The 20514-nt window shown below is 39.1% G+C and overlaps 2 protein-coding genes across 14 annotated transcripts in view; one reads left to right on the plus strand and one right to left on the minus strand.

Moving 5' to 3' along the window:
* LOC135222681 (protein tweety-like) overlaps positions 1-20514 on the plus strand; it is a 241845-nt gene that overhangs the window by 170864 nt on the left and 50467 nt on the right. For all 13 annotated transcript variants that reach the window (XM_064260849.1, XM_064260857.1, XM_064260847.1 and 10 more), the window contains 3 exons: positions 9488-9706; positions 9808-9947; positions 14428-14529. In XM_064260849.1, the coding sequence (XP_064116919.1) occupies positions 9488-9706; positions 9808-9947; positions 14428-14529 (461 nt within the window). The remainder of the gene's footprint in view (positions 1-9487; positions 9707-9807; positions 9948-14427; positions 14530-20514) is intronic.
* On the minus strand, positions 11455-14537 carry LOC135222683 (uncharacterized). The gene is made up of 2 exons (XM_064260861.1): positions 14384-14537; positions 11455-13614 (listed from the first exon to the last, which is right to left on the minus strand). Exon 2 carries the CDS (start codon positions 12848-12850, stop codon positions 11939-11941), a length of 912 nt encoding a protein of 303 aa, XP_064116931.1. The 5' UTR covers positions 12851-13614; positions 14384-14537; the 3' UTR covers positions 11455-11938.

Below are 20514 nucleotides of genomic sequence, written 5' to 3' on the forward strand. Positions count from 1 at the left end.
TAACAGTTCAGAGGCTTATGTCTCTTTCCTTTGAATTTTCTTATCAGGAAGTGTGACCAAGTGTGCTTAACATCCAGTAAGTTCAGGATTCTCCTACCTCCCACCAAGAGTGAGTCTATCCTAGTGTTAAGACCCAGGTTTGTTCCGCACTTGAACAAATGACAAATTTTAAATTAATTTGTATTTTTCACAGCTAACAAACCTGCGGTCTTAACATTATACTGTCCTTCTCTAGCCACCCCTCTTTCAGTTAACCCTGGGCTGCAAGAAAAACTAATACGTCACGAAGTTGAAGTTGGGTTGGCCTCTCTTTACCTCACCTTCGTGACAGATGCCACCAATTCATTGCATAAACAATTCTCATTTTTTTATCGGTTTCTAGGTCAATGTCCCTCAGGCAGAAGGAGGTGAAAGTGGTTTGGCAAAGCCAAGAACCAGCATTCAAAATTCTATGAACAGACAAGTTCTTCAATGCCAGGAGGAACGTAGACCTCTAATGTCATGTGCTCTTGCATGCACAATATTGGCAATAGAAGCTGATGAGGAGGAGTAGGCATGCTTAATCACTTCACATAGCCAAATTGAAATGGTATTCTTGGACAATTCTTTCTTGACCTGGCCTGTGCTAACAAAAAGTTTTCAGCAACCTGGTCTGAGGTGTCTATAGTCTTTTTCAGATAACTACGCAGTGCTCTGATGGGACAAATTAGTAATTCATCTATCCATATTTGAACAAACACTAAATTAAATCTTGTGTAGAAGATCAGTTTCTAAAATAAATCTAAAAATGCCAATAGCTTCAGCACCTAACTCCAGTTATCCATGCAAGATTGTAAAAAATTACAGGTAAAACTGTAACCCTATAAAAGAATGAAACAATACAATAAATGAGATCTTATGTAGAAGACTAACCAACTTCTAAAATAAATTAAAAATGTAACTAGCTTCATAACCCCAAGGATCCCTACAAGATATGTACCAGCACCTTTTAACATGAGCATAAGAGAGGGATTGATTCCTAAGATCCCCAAGACTGTGACTTTAAACCAGTGAATGCTTCACAGTTAAGGGAACTAACATTTGTCACAAGATGGCTGGTGAGTGCCAACAAGTACTTACATGCATTAGGCATGTGTCCCCCTTACACTGTCTACATAATGCCATCTCCTATCTTCTGGGTGTGTTTTCATACCTTCTAGGAGATACACTTGTTAACTTATTAGGTTTTGTAATGTTCCAACATTATTGATATTCATCACAAAACAACCTCCTGTTTTCAGGGTAAAAATCATCCATACAGACTTTACCTCCTGAGAAAATTTAGCTCTAGCTTGCTTGGATAACTTCTCTGCTTTTGCATTTCCAAGTACATATCCATATTGGAACCAAATATAAAAAGCTATTCTACATTTTATAATGTATAGATATTTACTCTTTGCCATCTTTTCTCTCTGCTTAAGTAAGACAAACAAATGTTTTGCAAATACATGCATTACTGTATGTCATTGACAATGCTACCCCACTTTTTCATGGGGATAGGTTCCAGAACTCACCGTGGAAATGCAAAATCCCCTCTATAGATTCCAGAACCCACCGTGGAAATCAAAATTCCCTCTATAGATTCCAGAACCCACCGTGGAAATCAAAATTCCCTCTGAAAAAGCTTGTAATTGCTCATAACTGTTAAATACCATGTACCCCTTAAACTAAAATGCTTATAACTGGCAATTTTAACGGATGACTACCTAATTTAATATGAAAAAAAGTGAATTAGTGGTTATTTTATGAATTGGTGAAAGTTTCCACTACGTCCTTATGCAGAGATCACTCTATATCTAAAACGACTACGACAACTTAGCTTGTTGGCCACCACATTCCTCCTGCCTCAAATGTACTGGCCATGAGCTCCATCGAGTTGGCGATCGCCCACTGGTGCATTTCGGCTGTCAACAAGTGAAGTTGGGAAGACACACCCCCCCTCTACTTGTTCATATAGGCCACCACTGTAGTGTTGTCTAACATCAGAATGACAGTGACCCTAGACCCTCTATCGAACTCCCGCAGACCTAGGAAAGCTGCTTTCAACACCAACACGTTGATGTGAAGCAGCTTGTCCTCCGCACTCCAAACACCCAAGGCCAGGAGATCCTTGAGATGAGCACCCCAACCATCGATGGAAGCATCCGAGAATAGGAGTAAATCTGGAGTGGGTGAATGTAGAAGGACTCCTACCATAAGATTCTGGTCATCCAACCACTAACAAAGGTCTCTTCCTCACCTCTTCTGACATAGATATGTACCTGTTGCTGAGTGAATCTCCCTCTGGGGACCAGAACTCCCTCAGCCTCCACTGCAGAGAGCAAAGGTGGAGTTGACCATGAGGGACCAGCTGTTCAGCCTGTGACAGGAAGGAACATACCACATACATGAACTTCTTTAACTTCTGGTCCAACAGAAAAATCCTTGATAATGCTGTATCTTTAAGACATACCAAGGTAAAGAATCCTCTGGCTGGGAAGCAGATTGGACTTCTCTAGGTTTATCACAATGCCTAAGCTACAACAAAACTGAAGAAGACGATCCCTGTCCCAAACAGCGTCTCTCTGGAACTTGTCAAAACCAGCCAGTGGTTGAGGTATCTCAACAAGCATGGCCCCACGTCGAAAGTAAGGCAAAGACCCTTGTGAATACTGAAGGGGCTGTAGAAAAACTGAAGCAAAGGACCTTGAAATGGAAGACTTGCTCTCCAAAGATGAAGCAAAGGAATTTCCTGGACAAAGGGTGAACTAGAATCTGGAAGTATGCATCCTTCAAGGCTGTTGACAGCATAAAGTCGTTTCCCTTATGGCTGCCAACACTCAATCAGTTGACAGAATCAATTTCATCTTCAAATTAAACATATATACAGGGTACTAATTTACATCTTAATAAGGGTTGTCTGGGATGTCACTCACAACAGCTGACACATATTGATGGATGTCACTCATAGGTACAAGGCACTGCCTTAATAAACTTAGTGGTCATGGGAAGGTAGGAGGTAATGTACTAGTAACCACCATCATCTTCACTTCATAGTTCAATACATGTACTGAACATACAGGTGTCTAGATACTCAATTCACAGCTTGCTTTATGGTTGCATGCTTACGGTGAGTTTACTAGGTGTCACATTCTTTATAAATACTGAAGTGGAATGGCACACCTATAATAACTATGAAATATCTTCATCCCATAGAAGGTTTAAAAGGACACTGTCAGTTAATGCTAAAGGTTTCTTGCCGAGTTCCATTGGGTTCCAGCTGCATAGCTCTCTGGATTTTACTTTTCATTTGTTCCATTTTTTTGCTTCCAACTTAGCAGTCCTGCTTCATTAATTATACTCTGCTCCAATTTTCACCTTTTATTTAAAAGACAAATCCTTTTGGTAAGTCCTATGAGGGTCTAGAAATGTGACTCGGTGGTTTTATTAAACCAATGTAAGTAATGATGACAATTTTAAAATAAGACATCTTCTGATAGGTATGAAAAATTATCAACATAGAGACGATAGATCTAAACTTACTCATATATTCCAATCAGTCACTTGATGGTGATCTCCAGTCTGATGAATCTGATAAGACAGTAAGACCATGAGTCAGTTCCTTCATTATTTTAAGAATAGTAGCTACTTAGCAAACATACAAAAAATAAAATATGTAATTTGTGTGACTCCATAAAAAATAATGAATACTAATAGTATTAAGGTTTGATACACCTACCGGGGGGGGAACGTCTTACCTGCTAAATGATTCATTTACAACAACCATTCAGTACTTATTTTTCCTGTCTTAACCAGATGTTATGGCATATATAAAAGGTTGGGGTTTTTATCTGCAAAGCAAAATCTTTTTAAAATTCTGCATTACAGTAAGAAGTAGACTATACTAATAAATTTCCATTTTTTATAGTTGTGAGCTATGTGATAATGCTAGTACAGTGGAAATCCAACCATTCAGCATCTTTAGGTGGTCACTACCCTCATGTTCCTAATGTTTGCAGGTATACCGTAAGCAATTTTTTGTCACTGGTGAACATAACTACAGTAGTTGGCCCTGCTACAGGCCCCTGGGGCTGTGGATCTGTAACCTTCAAGGCATCTGGGTCAAGGTCTTCTATCTTGAAGGACTTGGATGCACTATTAACCTCCTAGGGCTCAGTGTCATATGTATATATCTGAGAAATGAGATTCAGCACAATTGCTTCATTGTAAAGATGAGGAAGGAAATTCAGGGAAATTCCTCCTGGCCATCCTCATCCATGAAAACATAGTACCAGGCCACGATTCACCGTGCCTACTGTACTGTGGACTTTTTAACTTCACTCCAGGTCAAAGCAGCCATAAAAATGGTCCTCTTTTATGGTGAAATCTTGGTTGTAGTCTGCATGAATATGGTGGAGTTAAGTAACTCTTCTACATAAGATACATGATAGCTCCTTTTTAAATTTCTGAATGACTTTTGAGCCATGGGATGAATGAAAGAGGTTACAGCAGAGAGAATAAGGCTGCAGCAGTCATTCAAACATTCCCCTGTGCATCATACCACACAGAACATTTTTAAATGCTGTTGGGATCTTAAATTTTCTTCCAAGGAAATTTTAAGAATTCCTGAAGAACTAGCACACACTAACACTGTTACACATTTTTTTCTTGAAAACATTAGTAGCCTTTCCTATGCCCTTGTAAACGTTCTTTTGAGGGGATGCCTTTATAAAGTAAACCTGTCTCGCTAGCATTATATATCTACTCAGGTACAGGGCATGCTCCAGTATGGTATGGTCTATGTGAAAGTTTAGCCACATCATTCAGCATTGTCAGCACTGACACACATATGCTACTGGTATTCTTTTACAATTAGTGGGCCTGAAATAGGCTTCCCTTGGACATGCTGGGGAGTAAACCACTTTCACAATGCTTAATACAGCTTGTTTAACTTGGATTTCTTAATGACATCCTGCTGAATTGTCAATGAAATTCCCAAAGTCACTTTTTCCATTTGGCACCAGATACTCATAACAAAATGTGGAGGAGCTGGTCTTGTAATGTTCCTTTGAAATCTTTTTATCACCAACAACATCTAATTCTATTTTGTTATGGCAGGACAACATCATATGAGAATATTTCTTCACTTCTCAGTACTGTAGTCTCCAAGTCCATTACTTAGCATGAAAGCCAACTTTGAACACAAAACCACAATTTAATTCTATTTTCTTATGGCTGGACCACACCATGTGAAGATATTTCTTCACTTCTTAGTAGTCCCCAGTCATTTATTTACCATGACAGCCATCTGTGAACACAAAACTAAACTGTTTACAATTTATACCTTATACAATATGTTGACAATTCAAGCTGCCACTTGACCCAAGTTTGAATGATATGAAAGTGTGCCATATATATGACCATCACTATATCTATTAAGCATGGAAGATGATAGCTGGTGTTCATCTTCATAAAGATGACAAATACATCTCATCTTCCCACTTAATCTTTCTCTCAGATGCTGGAAATTAGCTGCAGAGCTTCATTAGAGGAGTTAGGCCTGAACTCGTGACATCACTCACCCAAGAAGAGTAGGTCTTATCTTCACATAACCTGAGTGGAACTAAATGGGATGAAGCAAACTGAATTTTCCTTTCAAATAATTTATTTTTAAAGTACAGTTGAGAATAATCATAGGACTATTAGTAGTGAAATCTGCTAGATGATCAAGTTTTTTTGACAGACTTGACTGCTGAGTGGTTGGATTTATATTGTATTTAGTTTGTAGTAACATTGTACTGTAATTAAGTCCTGAGGTAGTCCTTCTTTGAGGTTCTGCTAGTAAAATATTTGTAAAGACCTGAAGAAGAGCAGAGAAGCTTGTAGCATAGCGATATGTGTATCATTTTAAAGATTCCTGAAAATACTAGTACGTACTACTGTAACACGGTAACATATAGTTTTCACATTTTTAAAGATAATCCCTTTATTTTCATGAGGTTTACATATTCCTGCTTTGGCAATGCAAACCATATTAATTCAACTTCACTGTTTTGATAGTTTGTCTTAATAAATAACATACAGTAGCTTTGTCATACTTCCAAGGTATTATATACTGTACTATACTGTTGACATCAGATTTCATTTAAAATTCATTTGGACTATGCCATCAGAAGGGCATATTACCATATTTTATCCTTTTTCGAAGAAGACCCTATTTTAAACAAATTCTGTTGAATAAAATGGCAGAATTCAGAGAAATAATCTTATATACTATTATCTTTTCTATTTTTCTTATTGCTACTCACTTTTCTGGCTCAGCAATACTTCTTGATAATTGGACAGTAGTACTCATATTGGGAATATTGCTGAAATTGGTATTTTATTTAGAACAGGATTTATTAGTCAAAAACTGGTATTATCAGTATACTGGTATTATCAGAATATTGGTGTATGGAAAGGCGTTCCTCAGGTCCAGGTCAAGCAGGGGTCGTCGTCGGTGTTGGTATCATTCCATAAGCGAGGTCAATGTCAGGCTGGGGTCGTCTCTGGTATTCAGCTGGTATTAGTGTTGGTGTAGGTTTGGCTTATTGTGATGTTTCAACCTTCTCGTAGGTCATCATCTTGGCTGGTCAGCAGTAGAAGTGAAGAGATGGTGTCTGCATGCTGGTATTTATAGTGGCTCGAATCCTAGAGCCGAGTTCTCATTGGTTGAGCCAGTCTGAGGTGAAGTTGGGGATCTCGCGTTGACAGTTGTGGGGATTCAGCCGTGCAAGCACTCGAGTAGTGTATCCGGGAATAAATGTCTGGAGTCCTATCATCCCGCTGGTGCTCCTGAATATTTGGGATTGTTGGGTGGTCGTTCGCTGCTGATCTTTGGGCGGCCGTAGGGAGGAGAAACATTTCTTGGGTAATGTTCAAGTTAGGTTCCTCCTTTCCTATATGGAGGGCTTCCAGGATTCGCAAACATCGGGGATCTGTAGTTTGGTCAATAATTTCGATATTAGGTATAATATCGCTCCTTTTTATTCTTGTGTTATGGGCAGTGCTGATGTGATTATAAATAGCTCCTTCTTGGGCGTGGCAGGAGATTCTCTTGGAGAATTGCATGGTGGTCATGTCGATGTATTTGCCGAGGCATCCTCGGACGGGGCACGTGTATTGGTAGACCACGTTCGTCTTCTTCAAGGGATCCTGCAGGGGGGTCGCTGGGTTGTTCCGCATCACCAGGCTGCTTGCCTTCTTTTTGTACAATATATTATTAAATTGATGTTCTTATCCTGATTGGTGGGGGCGACGTTTCTCTCGATGATGGTCTTGAGGGCTTGCTCATCCTCCTTATACCTCCAGTGGGAGTGCCCTTTGTGAAAAAGCTTGATGGGCTCTGGGATGTCGGGGCGGGGTTCATGGAGATCGGGGCGGGGTCATGGAAGTATCAATCTTTGATGTTCTTCACTATCACAGCATCGACGGTGCGATTAGTGTGACTGCTGTCGACGAGGACCTGGGCCGTGCGTTCTAGTTTGCTGTGTGTGTCACACTGGGAAGCAGTGCGAGAAGGCCTTCCTGACAAAGGCACTGATGTTGGAGCGCTTATACCTCTCAGGGCACTCGCTCTCTCCGTTCATGCACATACCCAGGTTGTTGGCTTCGTGTACACGTTCGTGCAGAATCGGGTGTCTTGCTGCTCAACAAGGACGTCGAGGAAGGGGAGGTGGCGGTCTTGGTAGTGTTCTATTGTAAAGAAAAGGCAGCTGTGATCATGGAATGCACATTGCAGCTGCTCTATCTTTTTCCGGGAGTCGGTGCATTGCACGACCACAGTCGCCTTTCCTTTACGATAGAACATTGCCAAGATTGCCGCCTCGCCTTCCTTGTTGAGCAGCAGGACACCCGATTCTGCACGAACGTGTACACGAAGCTGACGAACCTGGGTATGTGCATGAATGGAGAGAGCAAGTGTCCTGAGAGATATAAGCGCTCCACTATCAGTGCCTTCGTCAGGTGGGCCTTCTCGCACTGCTCTTCCTGGTGTGACTCACACAGCAAACTAGAACGCACAGCCCAGGTCCTCGTCGACAGCAGTCACACTAATCGCACCGTCGATGCTGTGATAGTGAAGAACATCAAAGATTGATACTTCCATGAACCCCGCCCCGACATCCCAGAGCCTATCAAGCTTTTTCACATAGGGCACTTCCACTGGAGGTATAAAGAGGACGAGCAAGCCCTCAAGACCATTATCGAGAGAAACGTCTCCCCCACCAATCAGGATAAGAACATCAATTTAATAATATATTATAAAATGAAGAAGGCAAGCAGCCTGGTGATGCGGAACAACCCTGTGACCCCCCTGCAGGATCCCTTGAAGAAGACGAACGTGGTCTACCGATACACGTGCCCTGTCCGTGGATGCCTCGGCAAATCATTCTCCAAGAGAATCTCGTGCCATGCCCAAGAAGGAGCCATTTATAATCACGCCAGGACTGCTCATAATGCAAGAATAAAAAGGATAGATATTATACCTAATATAGAAATTATTGACCAAACTACAGATCCCCGATGTTTGCGAATCCTGGAAGCCCTCCAAATAGGAAAGGAGAAACCTAACTTGAACATTACCCAAGAAACGTTTCTCCTCCCTACAGCCGCCCAAAGATCAGCAGCGAACGACCACCCAACAATGCCAAATATGTATTCAGGAGCACCAGCAGGATGATAGGTCTCCCGCTGCAGGCAGGACTCCAGACATTCATTCCTGGATACACTACACTACACGAGTGCTTGCAAGGCTGAATTCCTGTAACTCTCAATGCGAGATCCCCAACTTCGCCCCAGACCAGCTCAACCAATGAGAACTCAGCTCTAGGATTTGAACCACTATAAATACCGGCATGCAGACACCATCTCTTCACTTCTACGGCTGACCAGCCAAGAAGATGACCTGCGAGAAGGTTGAAACGTTGCGATAAGCCAGACCTACACCAGCATTAATACCACCTGAATACCAGAGACGACCCCGGCCTGACATTGACCTCGCTTATGGAAAGATACCAACGCCGACGACAACCCATGCTTGACCTGGACCTGAGGAATGTCTTTCCATACACCAGTATTCTGATAATACCGTATACTGATAATACCAGTTTTTGACTAATAAATCCTGTTCTAAATAAAATACCACTTTCAGCATTATTCCCAATATGAATATTGGCCAATTATTAAGAAATATCGCTAAGCCAGAAGAGTGAGTAATAAGAAAAATAGAAAAGATAATATATAAGATTAATTCACTGAATTCTGCCATTTTATTAAACATATTTTATCCTATACTACTAATAAAATAATTATGGTACGTATAAGGTTTGAATGATGCTTTATATTCACAGATGAAAAATCAAATCAAGTTTTTTATAATAGCACTGTGCATATGACTTATTTTGTACTAATTTACATTAATGATTTTCAGGCAATGTCAGACTGGTGTATGAATCCCAACCCGTTTTTGGAGAATCAGCTAAGTGGCCTGGTGTCTAGAGATGTGGCATCTTACTACCTACGTTGTGATCCTAACAGACCATCTCCATTTACACGATACTTGACTCATGCTCGACAGGCAGCTGAATATATTCTCGCCTCCCTGAATAAAGTTACTAGTGTTGCAGACATTTATTATGAACGGAGTGAGGTAAGTGTGTCAGCTACTGATCTTTGATTGAACATATGAATTACAATACGAATGATAAAATTATGTGAGAAACAGAACTAACTTTTACATACCTTTTACAGATTCACCCAAGGCTGGATCACTTGGGTGCCTACGTTAATAAGTCTCAGAGAAGCTTAGGTGTAGTTGCAGCTCTTCTTGAGTGCCAAGCACTTAATCATCAGTATCGCACTGCCTTGTATGGCTCCTGCAATCAAGCAATGTGAGAATTTTAGTGGTTTTCTTAGTCATTGACAGTACATAATGTAGTATATACTGCAGGTACAGTATTTGTAAAATGTTTGTAAAATGTTATATACTCATTATTTTGCACTCTTACCTCTAATTATAACTTTACTGATGTGGCAATGGAAAAATTTCATAGCTACACCTGGTTGTGTTGCTAGACTGGCCATTTTCTACTATGAAAGTTTGGTCTGATGATCTGGCACTGGAACCATTTGGTTATTCAGTACCATGAAAAATGATTATACAATAAAACTGATAAAGCAATGCTAATAACCTAGAATAGATAAAAATTGGAAAATATAAAAAATGCAATAGTTTTCATAAAAGTCCATATTATTGTCAACATTACCATTTAAAACCATGAATGGAAAATGATATGTATTTCATGTTGCCCTCTCTCATCTGTATATTTGGTGGCCTGTCAATTACCAGGATGAACTTGTAGGTGACACTAATATGACCTATCCTCAGTCTACTTAGACTAGTCTCAACTCCATGTTTTCTTAGGTATGATGACAAAGTTGACTGATGGACAAACTTCCTTGGTCTTTGACTCATTTGAGTAGCTCTTGATGGAGCCTTTACAAATGCCACATCAAGATTGGGTCTTGCTAGGGCTGAGCACCTGAAGAATGTGCATGAGTCACAGAATGTGCCTGGTGCAATTTAGCAGATCCAGAAGAGGGGATTTGTTATTCAAAGGATCCATGTACAGTGGTCCCCCCGTATTCGCGGGGGATGCGTACCAGACCCCCCGTGAATAGTTAGAACCCGCGAATGTTTGGAAACCCCTATAAAAATGCTAAAAAACAGCCTATTTTTGTTAGTTAAAACTCAAGAAAAACCCACTAAAAATTTTTCCTAACATGGTTTTTTTAATAGTTTTATCACAAAAAGTGCATTTTATGATGAAATTCATAAAAAAACCAGGAATTTGTGGATAATTTATCATCAGATAAATACCGGATGCGCCGAATTTCCGGCGAATAATGCAGGGAAACGTTCCCCTGGGAGAAATCCGCGAATGTGTGAGTCCGCGAATCTGGAGAACACGAATACGGGGGGTCCACTGTATGTACATATAATAAGAGGAAAACTTGAATGATAACTGCTTTGGGAATGGGGATACAAATCCACAATGAAGTAAAATCCTCTTGTAGTTTATAATATACTGTATATTCTTGTACAGGATTGTTAAAGCATTTCGACCATCACCTGTGGTCCTTGGGAATATTAAATAAGTATCAATAGCTGTGCCAGAAATTCACATTCTCCATGGCAGTCTACTTCCCCAATGGTCCACTCCATACCCTACCCATAAGGGAAAGCACTAAAACATGGAAGGTGTAAGCTAAAACTCACCTATCAGGACTGGGACCATGTGAATGTGGAATCATCCTAGGAAGGATGTATGGGTCCATTGTAGCTAATGCTGAACACTTTACTTGCATGGGTCCACAGTAACTAATACTAAACTGCATTAACCTGTGTCATATTACCCTCATTCATGCTTGAGGTTGTCATCGTTGTTGTGTGTGATACTGCCACATACATCCATGCAAGAAATGGAATGAAGGGTGACAAATTAAACTCGTAGATTCTTTAAAATCTTGTATGATGAAGATATACGACATCAATGTGACAGCAGTGGGAAGCAGGTCCATGCTTGTCACTACAATGACCACTGAACAGCGACTGATTATGCATATGGCGGAAAAAAAAGCAGTGTTGCCACACATAATTACAGTTGCCGCCACGATGCATAATGAACTAGTGGTCTTACAATACGTGCAATGGGAAAAGATAAATGGAAACATAAATATCATTCTTCTACAAAATAATAATAAAGCAAATGTACATTAATGTTCATAAACTGTACATAATGTAAGTAATATACAGCATAACATTAGATATCTATACACCTCCCTCCCCCTTTACGCTCGTAGCAGTGTCTCGAGTGGAACATTAATTCCTCTGAGCTAGTCGAGGTGAATGACAAGGGACATTGGAGGGCTCGAATGATGGGTTTCTTTCCTGGCCAGAGCAAGGGGACACAGGGACTTGGGGAGAGGTGTCATCACTCATATTAGCCATTGGGTGTAAATGTCTTCGGTTTCGAAACCATACAAGACCACTTGGAAGGCTTACTTCGTACTTTCTTGACATTCTGCAGCCCATCACGATGCCGACCTTGTCCCATCGAAGTGTCGTTGCGTCCTGTATCCTAACTCGTTGGCCGATGGTGAGCTTGGGTAGAGGGCGGGCATGAAAATTGTAAAGGCTCATGGCCTGGTCAGTTTGGGCAGCAGTGCGACAGTCGTAGTCTTCAGTCTTAGTTTGCCACTCCTCTGTGAATGATCTGGGGTGAGCCGGAACACAAATGCGGAGAGGATGACCATAGAGAATCAGCGCAGGGGAGCGTCCAACGGGATTCGGTGTATTCCGAAGCTCCAGCAGTCCTCCATCAAAGGCTTCACAATCTATGTTCCCGGATGGGGCAGTCTTGATGATAAAGTGTTTAACAGCTTTCACTGCAGCTTCTGCATGTCCATTAGCCTGAGGGTAATGTGGAGAAGTGATGATGTGATGAACTCCCCAGCGGTCGGCAAATTGCTTTAAGTCGTGGCTGGAAAATGGGGGTCCTCCATCAGTTCGTAAGCGGAGTGGAACACCAACCTTGCAGAAGAAAACACAGAACATTCTTGTAACTCTGGCTGCAGTTGTGTCACGTCCACAGGGAACAACCACAGGCCAGCCTGAAAGTCTATCAGCAATAACAAGGAAGGATTTCCCTGCCACATGGAAGAATTTCCCTGCCACGTGGAAGAAGTCAGCTGACACACTTTCGAAGGGCCGGGATGGATGGTCGTCACACATGTAAGGTTCTTGTTGCTGACTAGGGAGAAGCTGTTGGCAGGCCTCACAGCTTTCTACTTTACTCTTGATATCTGCATTTATGCCTGGCCAGAATACTGTCTGCCTTGCACGACGTCGAGTAGCTTCAATCCCTCGGTGGCTGTCATGGAGTCGATCCAAGGTGGGTCTACGGAGGACTGCAGGGATGATGATCCAGGGTCCATACAATACTAACTCTCCATACGCGTAAAGGTTGTCCCGCAGCTTCCAATACGGGAGGGCGGAAGCGTGGAGATGGTAGCGGTTGGTAGGAAAGCCGTTGGAGACGTAGTGAACGAGACAACTGTAATCTTGATCCTGAGATGTGGCCGTGCAGATTTCTTGTAGAGACTTATCTTCTTCGATGATGGGTCCTGTTGCCTGGTCATCAGTGGAAGTGGCGGTGCTGGCAACGGTACACCTGACATGTGCAGTCGAAGTAGTGCACTCTTCTTCATCTTCAGGTGTGGGGCGACTGGTTGGGGAGTGAGACAGGGCGTCTGGTATGCAAAGTTATTTCCCTCCGTGCCATACTGCAGTGAAGATGTAGGGGGCCACTTTCATCTTGAGGCGTTGAAGGTGTGGATTCTCAATAGCATCCAAAGTGTAGTGATTGAGAATCGGTATCAAGGGACGATGGTCAGTCATTAGGGTGAAATGTTAAAGTCCAGACAAGTATAGGCGGCACTTAGCTATAGCCCAAGTGACTGCAAGTAGCTCCAGCTCTATGGTGGCGTAGCGAGTCTCTGTATCCATAAGGAAACGATAATTATGAAGTGATAATTAGAAAGGGAAAGACTATGGAGAAATATTTAGATTCAAACTGGGGTAGAGCCTCCACTTAGAGAGCCGTTTCACTTATCACACAGCTTCAACACAAAATAAAATAAAAATATTTATGTGCCCTCAACAAGGTATTCTCGCATTTAGAGGGTCCTAATAATTAAAACACTTGTGGAAATGGATACCAGTGTTATAGAAATGGATACCAGTGTTTTTACAAGTGAAAACTATTACCGTACAACTGTAATAGTAGTAAAGACTGATGGTGCATGACAAAACCTATGACAATTGTAATAAATTTCAGGAAAATTGTTCACTATTCATGATGATTATTCATCACCTCAAGTGTTTTCAGTCACAGAAAGATAATCTTGATGTCTGTTACGGATAAGTAATTCATTTATTATATCTTATACATACAGCAAGAGATAGGAAACAGTGATCTGCAAATAAAGGACAAGAATGGATAACAGAGCACATCTATTATGATGTACCTAAATCAACACATGTATTCACCTAATTTATTAAGATTTAGTGAAACCCATACTTTGTGGAAATCATAATAAATACAAAGCATGAAAAAATAGAATTTATTATTAGCTGATATGAAGGATGATGGATAAATTATTATAAGCTCCAACTGACTACAAAGATCCAAGAAAGTTTTTTGTAGAAGTAACTCAGAACTGATATCATGCATTATAAGAAAATATAATAATATATACTACTTACGGTATATAATTCTATTTATTCCTAAAGATATCCTTTCTTTTCAGGTCTGGCATCGTCTATCTTCTCCTTTCTGCTGCAGGAAGTAGTTTACTCTTCACAATTTTGGTTTGGTTTACTTCTCACACCTGGATCTACCTCAACCACAAGTAAGTCAGTCTTCCAATTTTTTAATGACGAGAAATATAAATGCATAAGGAAAACTGGAATAAATGATTGTGATGGACAAATGTGGTTCTATAAAAGTAAGTACCCAGTAAAATGCTATACATACATTATACATTACAGTACAGTATTCACTCTTAAGTTACAAGGAATAAATTACATATTTGGATGTACTTGAATGAATAAAAGCAAAACCATTGGGTCAGTCCTGAAAGGGTTAAAAATATAAATTAGTAGTCTTGGCTGGATAATTTAATACAGTAATACTATGTCTTCCTATTTTTGCTGCTGTGGGAGAGGTGTGGGAAGGAGGTGAGGGTGCATTCAGTAATATAGATTAAATATAACAAATGATGTTTTAAGAGATGCTCAAGAATGCACAATATATTTGCAGTAAGAGATTTTTAATGCCTGAAATGTGTAAGAATATCAATTTTGGAAGAGAGTGTAGTGAGGAATTATGCTGTTACAAAAGGGAGGGCTTTGGAGATTTATACCATTTCAGTTACCTTGGGGGCATACTGCACTCTGAAGCACAAATTAAGAGGACAGTAAGAAAAACAATAAACTGCAGGTTGGATGAAATGGAAAGAGATAGCTAGACTACTAGTAAGTAAATATATATTCCATTATAGTAGAGAGAGAAAATTCATACATAAAACCTTTATTGCTCTATTCAGAAAAACATGGAAACTGATAGAGAAAATGGAGGGAATTTGGAAGTGACAGAGTAGAATGTTAATCAAGAACAGAGAGTAGGGGAGGATTGTATTAAGGCCCAGAAAATCTTAGAAAAAGGTGAGCTATGAAGACAAGACTTGAAGGAACTTAACTCAAAAAGTGCATAGGGCAGAGGAAAGTGGAGAGAGCTCATTTTATATCTAATTCTGTAAGAGGCGACCCGCCATGAAAATGTTTATGACAACATCTGGGACCTGGGTGCAGGAGGCTTTTCGTCAATATGGGCAGAACGAAGAAGGATGTATATCTAAGAACACAATCTCCTTTTGGCTGAGAGAGTTCTTCACAAGGGCTATGGCTCAGAAAGGGACACAGCAGTCTCCAGGAAAGATAAAAACCTTTGACATCAAGACCATTGCCCCCTTAGTGGCATACAGGAGGAACCACCCCCCTCCTACAGATATTGAATGTAGGGGTATGAAGTGCCAAACCACGTTCATGCCCTCCTTCCACATAGACTTAGTCCACAAGCCCCTAAACACATACACCCTGAGCCCAGCAGGTTACCTAAGGCATAGAGCCCAGCCCCCATCTTACATGGAGATGGTTGGGCTCCATCACAGGGACTCCAGATTACCAGCCAAGATATTGAGAAGGACGGTGAATACGGGACAGTAAGTCAGTATGTAGTTGGGTAGTGCCTACACCTATCAGTATTCAATATCAAACAAATGTCATCAATAACAACCACTGGCTTAGATTTGGTCTGGAAGTTTATAGCTTACCTGCACAACTTGGTTAGAACTGCGAGGGAGGAAACTGTCCTACCCCACTTTTATAACCGAGGGCAGCCTTGCACGAAGGGAGCCCCCAATCCTATGAAGGACTGGACCTCACCTCAGAGGTTATAAAAAATTCAGCAAAAATATTATACATTCTCTCCAAGAGAACAATTCTAGTGTTAATAGCCTCTCTTGGAGTAATTTCACACACCCAAAAATGACTTCCTTAAACTAGTCCCCCCTCTCCCCATAGGGAGGTAGTGCCATCAGTGCACCTTGCTGCAACCCCTTTCATCCCTTTTACTGTACCTCCGTTCATTATCTCTTTCTTCCATCTTACTTTCCATCCTCTCCTAACAATTGTTTCAAAGTGCAACTGCGAGGTTTCCCTCCTGTGACACCTTTCAAACCTTTTTTACTGTCAATTTCCATTTCAGCGCTGAATGACCTCATAGATCTCAGTGCTTGGCCTTTATACATTCTACTACTAGTCCCATGTGATGGGTTATTTATATTCCACACTGCATTACATTTGGAAATTTCTAATATTTATTTATGCTTTTGGTTGCTTTTGTGCAATCAAATTGTAATTTTTTTATTCAGGTAATTTTTCATGCCATTTTCTATCTCCCAACAATATTTTTCATGCCATTTTCTATCTCCTAACAATAAGGATATGACAGCGTTGTTAACCATTTACCCTTTGGCATAACTAATTTTTAATAGTGTTTTGTATTTCTATGGCTCCTCTGTCATACAATAGAATTTCTTTTGGTCCAAGTTTTTTATTTCTGCTGCTATTCTGATACCTAATGTTAAGTAAGTAGTTCTCACACAATTGAGAAAAGCAATTGGAACATATGACACTGATTTATTCACTTGCTTCTTTAATGTGCTGAGACCATGCTACGGTATATTTTTGTTTAACCCTTTATGGATGGGTAACATCTGTATGGTTACTTATAGCTTTGGCAATAAATTCTGGGTAACACATAGTAATACGTATGTTCAAGATTTCACGCCAAACATTTGGAACAAATTTTATGGGAAAAGTGCTCAGATCACTCCAATGGCCATAAGTGATTCATGGCAACTTTGTCACAGGTGAGAGTTCAGTTTGCCTTGAGATGTAATAGGGAAATGTTGTCCAAAATTCCCATCCAATGACATCTCATAAATATTTTACAGTACATAATTATACTCAGAATTTGTTACTAATTTTAGTTCTTATTTGTTATGATATTGTGTGAGCTGTAATTATAATTTTACAAAATAAAATTTTGAAATATTAGAAGAAACACTTATAACTTGGTGAAATTAACTTATTTTTATGACATATTCGCTTTCAACTTCCCCTTGAAGGCACAGAAAATTTTTTGGTATTTTTTTTCTTATAGCATGTGCATATGTATCTTCCTCTTTCCATTGATAGGTTTTTATTTATATATATATATATATATATATAGATATATATATATATATTATATATATTATATATTATATATATATATATTATATTATATTATATATTTAATATATATATATATATATATATATATATATATATGATATATATATATATAAAGTTAGCCATCCTTAAATTTAGCTCAGTCTAGGGGTGTGCTTTTGCCTGGACTGTGAGGGTCAAGTTGATTTTCCTACCTGGGTTCCTCAGTCTAGGAATATGTCAATGACATCAAATTGTCAGTCTTGTTGACTACAGATTAAAATGTAAATTACTCCCAGAAATTCCTCTTAAATATAGAGAATTAAAGAGCACAATCACCCAAGCCCTTCTATTTTCCTTAGTTTCAGGAAAATATTTCTTTAAAAAAAGTGAAGTGGGGAATGTTCTGTACAATAATGGCAACAAATTGACTTTAAATCTAAAATAGTCTGTCATTCATAGGAATGAGCACACATCAACATTTTTGTACCCAGTGTATTCTGAGAAGCTAGGACATACTGAGTGGTGAGAAGTCTGTCAAAAGTGGATAAGCGAGAAGTTAATGGTGGAAGTGAATGCCTTACATAAACTGGAAAATTTTCTTCTACCCATTTTCTCTTGGCTGAAATTGTGTTTTCTTATGCTTTTGGCTGTAAATAATTGTTTATTATTATATTTATTATCTGTTTTTAACTTATTTTTTTGGATTCCATTTTCACACATTTTTACACCAGACCAATAATATCCATAATCTCGTCTTATATAGGACCATTGTGCTTTTCTTCACAGGTTATCAGTACTCAGTAGAAATACGTATAATACATATGTGCATTGAACTCACTGATGCTGTAATATACCTTCATTGTATTGACATAATGGAACCTGTCATTATTAGTTCATACCTCATGTCCAAGTTTGTTTTCAAGGCTTAAAGTACATTTTTCACACACACAAAAAAAAAAAACTTCCAACCCCAGACTCGAGGAGACTTTCATACATTGTAACAAAGAAATCATTTAGTTCTATAAAATCATCAAACAAAACAATACAGCAGACACATTAGTAAATAATAAAGAAGACATTATCATCATTTATATTTGTACACCTGCTGCTGTTGTGATGTACGTATAAGCTACGTAGTTACATCACTGAAAACTTATGACAGAGAAATTTTATGAAAGACTGACTGTAAAATGTAAGACTGAAATGAAATTATGTAATTGTAGGTACTTATTTCATTACAGAGTATAACGTAGTTTTTATAAGAACTTATATACCCTGTATTTTGATAACCTTTATAAAAGTGTTAAGATCAGATATTTAGTAAAGTTAATGCCAGTATATGGTTCAGTTTTAACACATTTTGTGCTGCACTGTATTATAAGCCATTGCATGTTCCACGTTCAAGCATGATGAAAGTTGCAATGCTGAGAGTTACACTGCTACTACCACATTTGATGCAATAGTACAATTTTGATATAATAACCACCCTAACAATTAGGCATTTTTGACAATCATGTCCTGTAAGCAATCTCAAACTAAAGATATTTCAAGTGGAAGATTTTGTGCTAGATTTTGGTGTACCCAGTTAAGGATTACTTTTCACAGTTTTTCCCATTAGTCCTCTTTGGGATATTCTTACCCTGTAGCCCAGGAAAGGAAAAGCCAGATAGTATCTGCACATGGCAGGAGCTTGTATGAAAGTTTGTACCTAACTTGTATCAAAACCAGGGCCTCTCAAAGGTCGATTCTCCATTTTTCAACATAGCTTACCACTTTTTGTATTGTCACATTTTTATTCCTTATCTTGAAATATAAGTGTTATCTACCAGAAAAGCTAGCCTTGGAGAGTGCTCAAATGCAAGTATGCCAAGTCTCACTCCGTCTTTCCATTTCCATTTCCTATATACAGTACTTAATCTGAAATTAAAACATACAAAATGTACCAAATATAAAATGGAACCTATGAAATGTTAGAAATTTTCCTAATATATGCCTCTCCCAATTTTTTTTTCTTAAAATTTATTTGTGATTGCAGTATATGCCATAGTATTTCCTGTTATATAAGTTGCACCTTTTTCCAAAACAATTCTTTCAGAAATGAACCTGTGTCCATTACCCTGATTATTTGCGTAGGTCTGAGAGTTTTGGTTACCAGTGCAAAACACCAGTGTTGGAAACTAGTTTTCAGATGACCCCAAAATGAAATACATACAAGTGTATGAATTATTAGATAGTAGAGATTATGAATGAAAATGATGCTAAAATATCAAATGGATTGCCATAACAAAGAAGCACATTTAGTTGCCTTACATTACCTGATATACTGTATGTGCTTATCATGCAACTTTTCGTAACATTTTTAACCTTATTTTAGGGGATCATACCATACACAAGATAGAGTGTGTGTTGTTTTTTTAAGCTGTTATCAAGACAATAATACTTTGCAAAAACCAAATACCAGTACAGTTAAGAGTACATAGTGATAATTTTAATCAAACTGTTGCTTACCTACTATATTCAATTTTATATGTACATACATATATTGGTCATATGTACATACATGTATGTAACATTTACATACTAAAACTCATCAGCTGATTGAATTTTAGCGACATCATCTTTGCCAAATGATAGCTGCTCAGCTGATGTCAACATCCTCATTGCTGTTAGTTACTACATAAAGTATAATTTGTAGATGCATTTTTTGTAAATTAAAATAGCTGGATTAAAAATGCAACTTATTTTGTATTATAAAAATTGTAGTCAATTTTAAATTAAATAAAGATGTGACTTTGACAGTTTCAAATACAGGCAGTCCCCAGTTATCGGTGGGGGTTCCGATCCTGACAGTGTGCTGATAAGTGAAAACTGCCATTAATCGAAACTCAGTGATTTATGGTGCCATGACCGGTCATCAGCGCCATAAGCACCCTTATGGCATGCCATAAGCATCCTTATGGCGCGCCATAAACATCCTTATGGCGCTGATAACTGAAACTCGTCTTATTATTGCACCATAAATCGCCGATTTTACGGCGCTAGACAAGCCCCATAAA

This window comes from Macrobrachium nipponense, chromosome 8, assembly GCF_015104395.2.
Source record: "Macrobrachium nipponense isolate FS-2020 chromosome 8, ASM1510439v2, whole genome shotgun sequence".
NCBI classification, from domain to species: Eukaryota; Metazoa; Arthropoda; class Malacostraca; order Decapoda; family Palaemonidae; genus Macrobrachium; species Macrobrachium nipponense.

Excerpts from the sequence above, each read along its gene's own strand:
- LOC135222683 (XM_064260861.1), bottom strand. The coding sequence starts at position 12,850 with ATGTGTGACGACCATCCATCCCGGCCCTTCGAAAGTGTGTCAGCTGAC.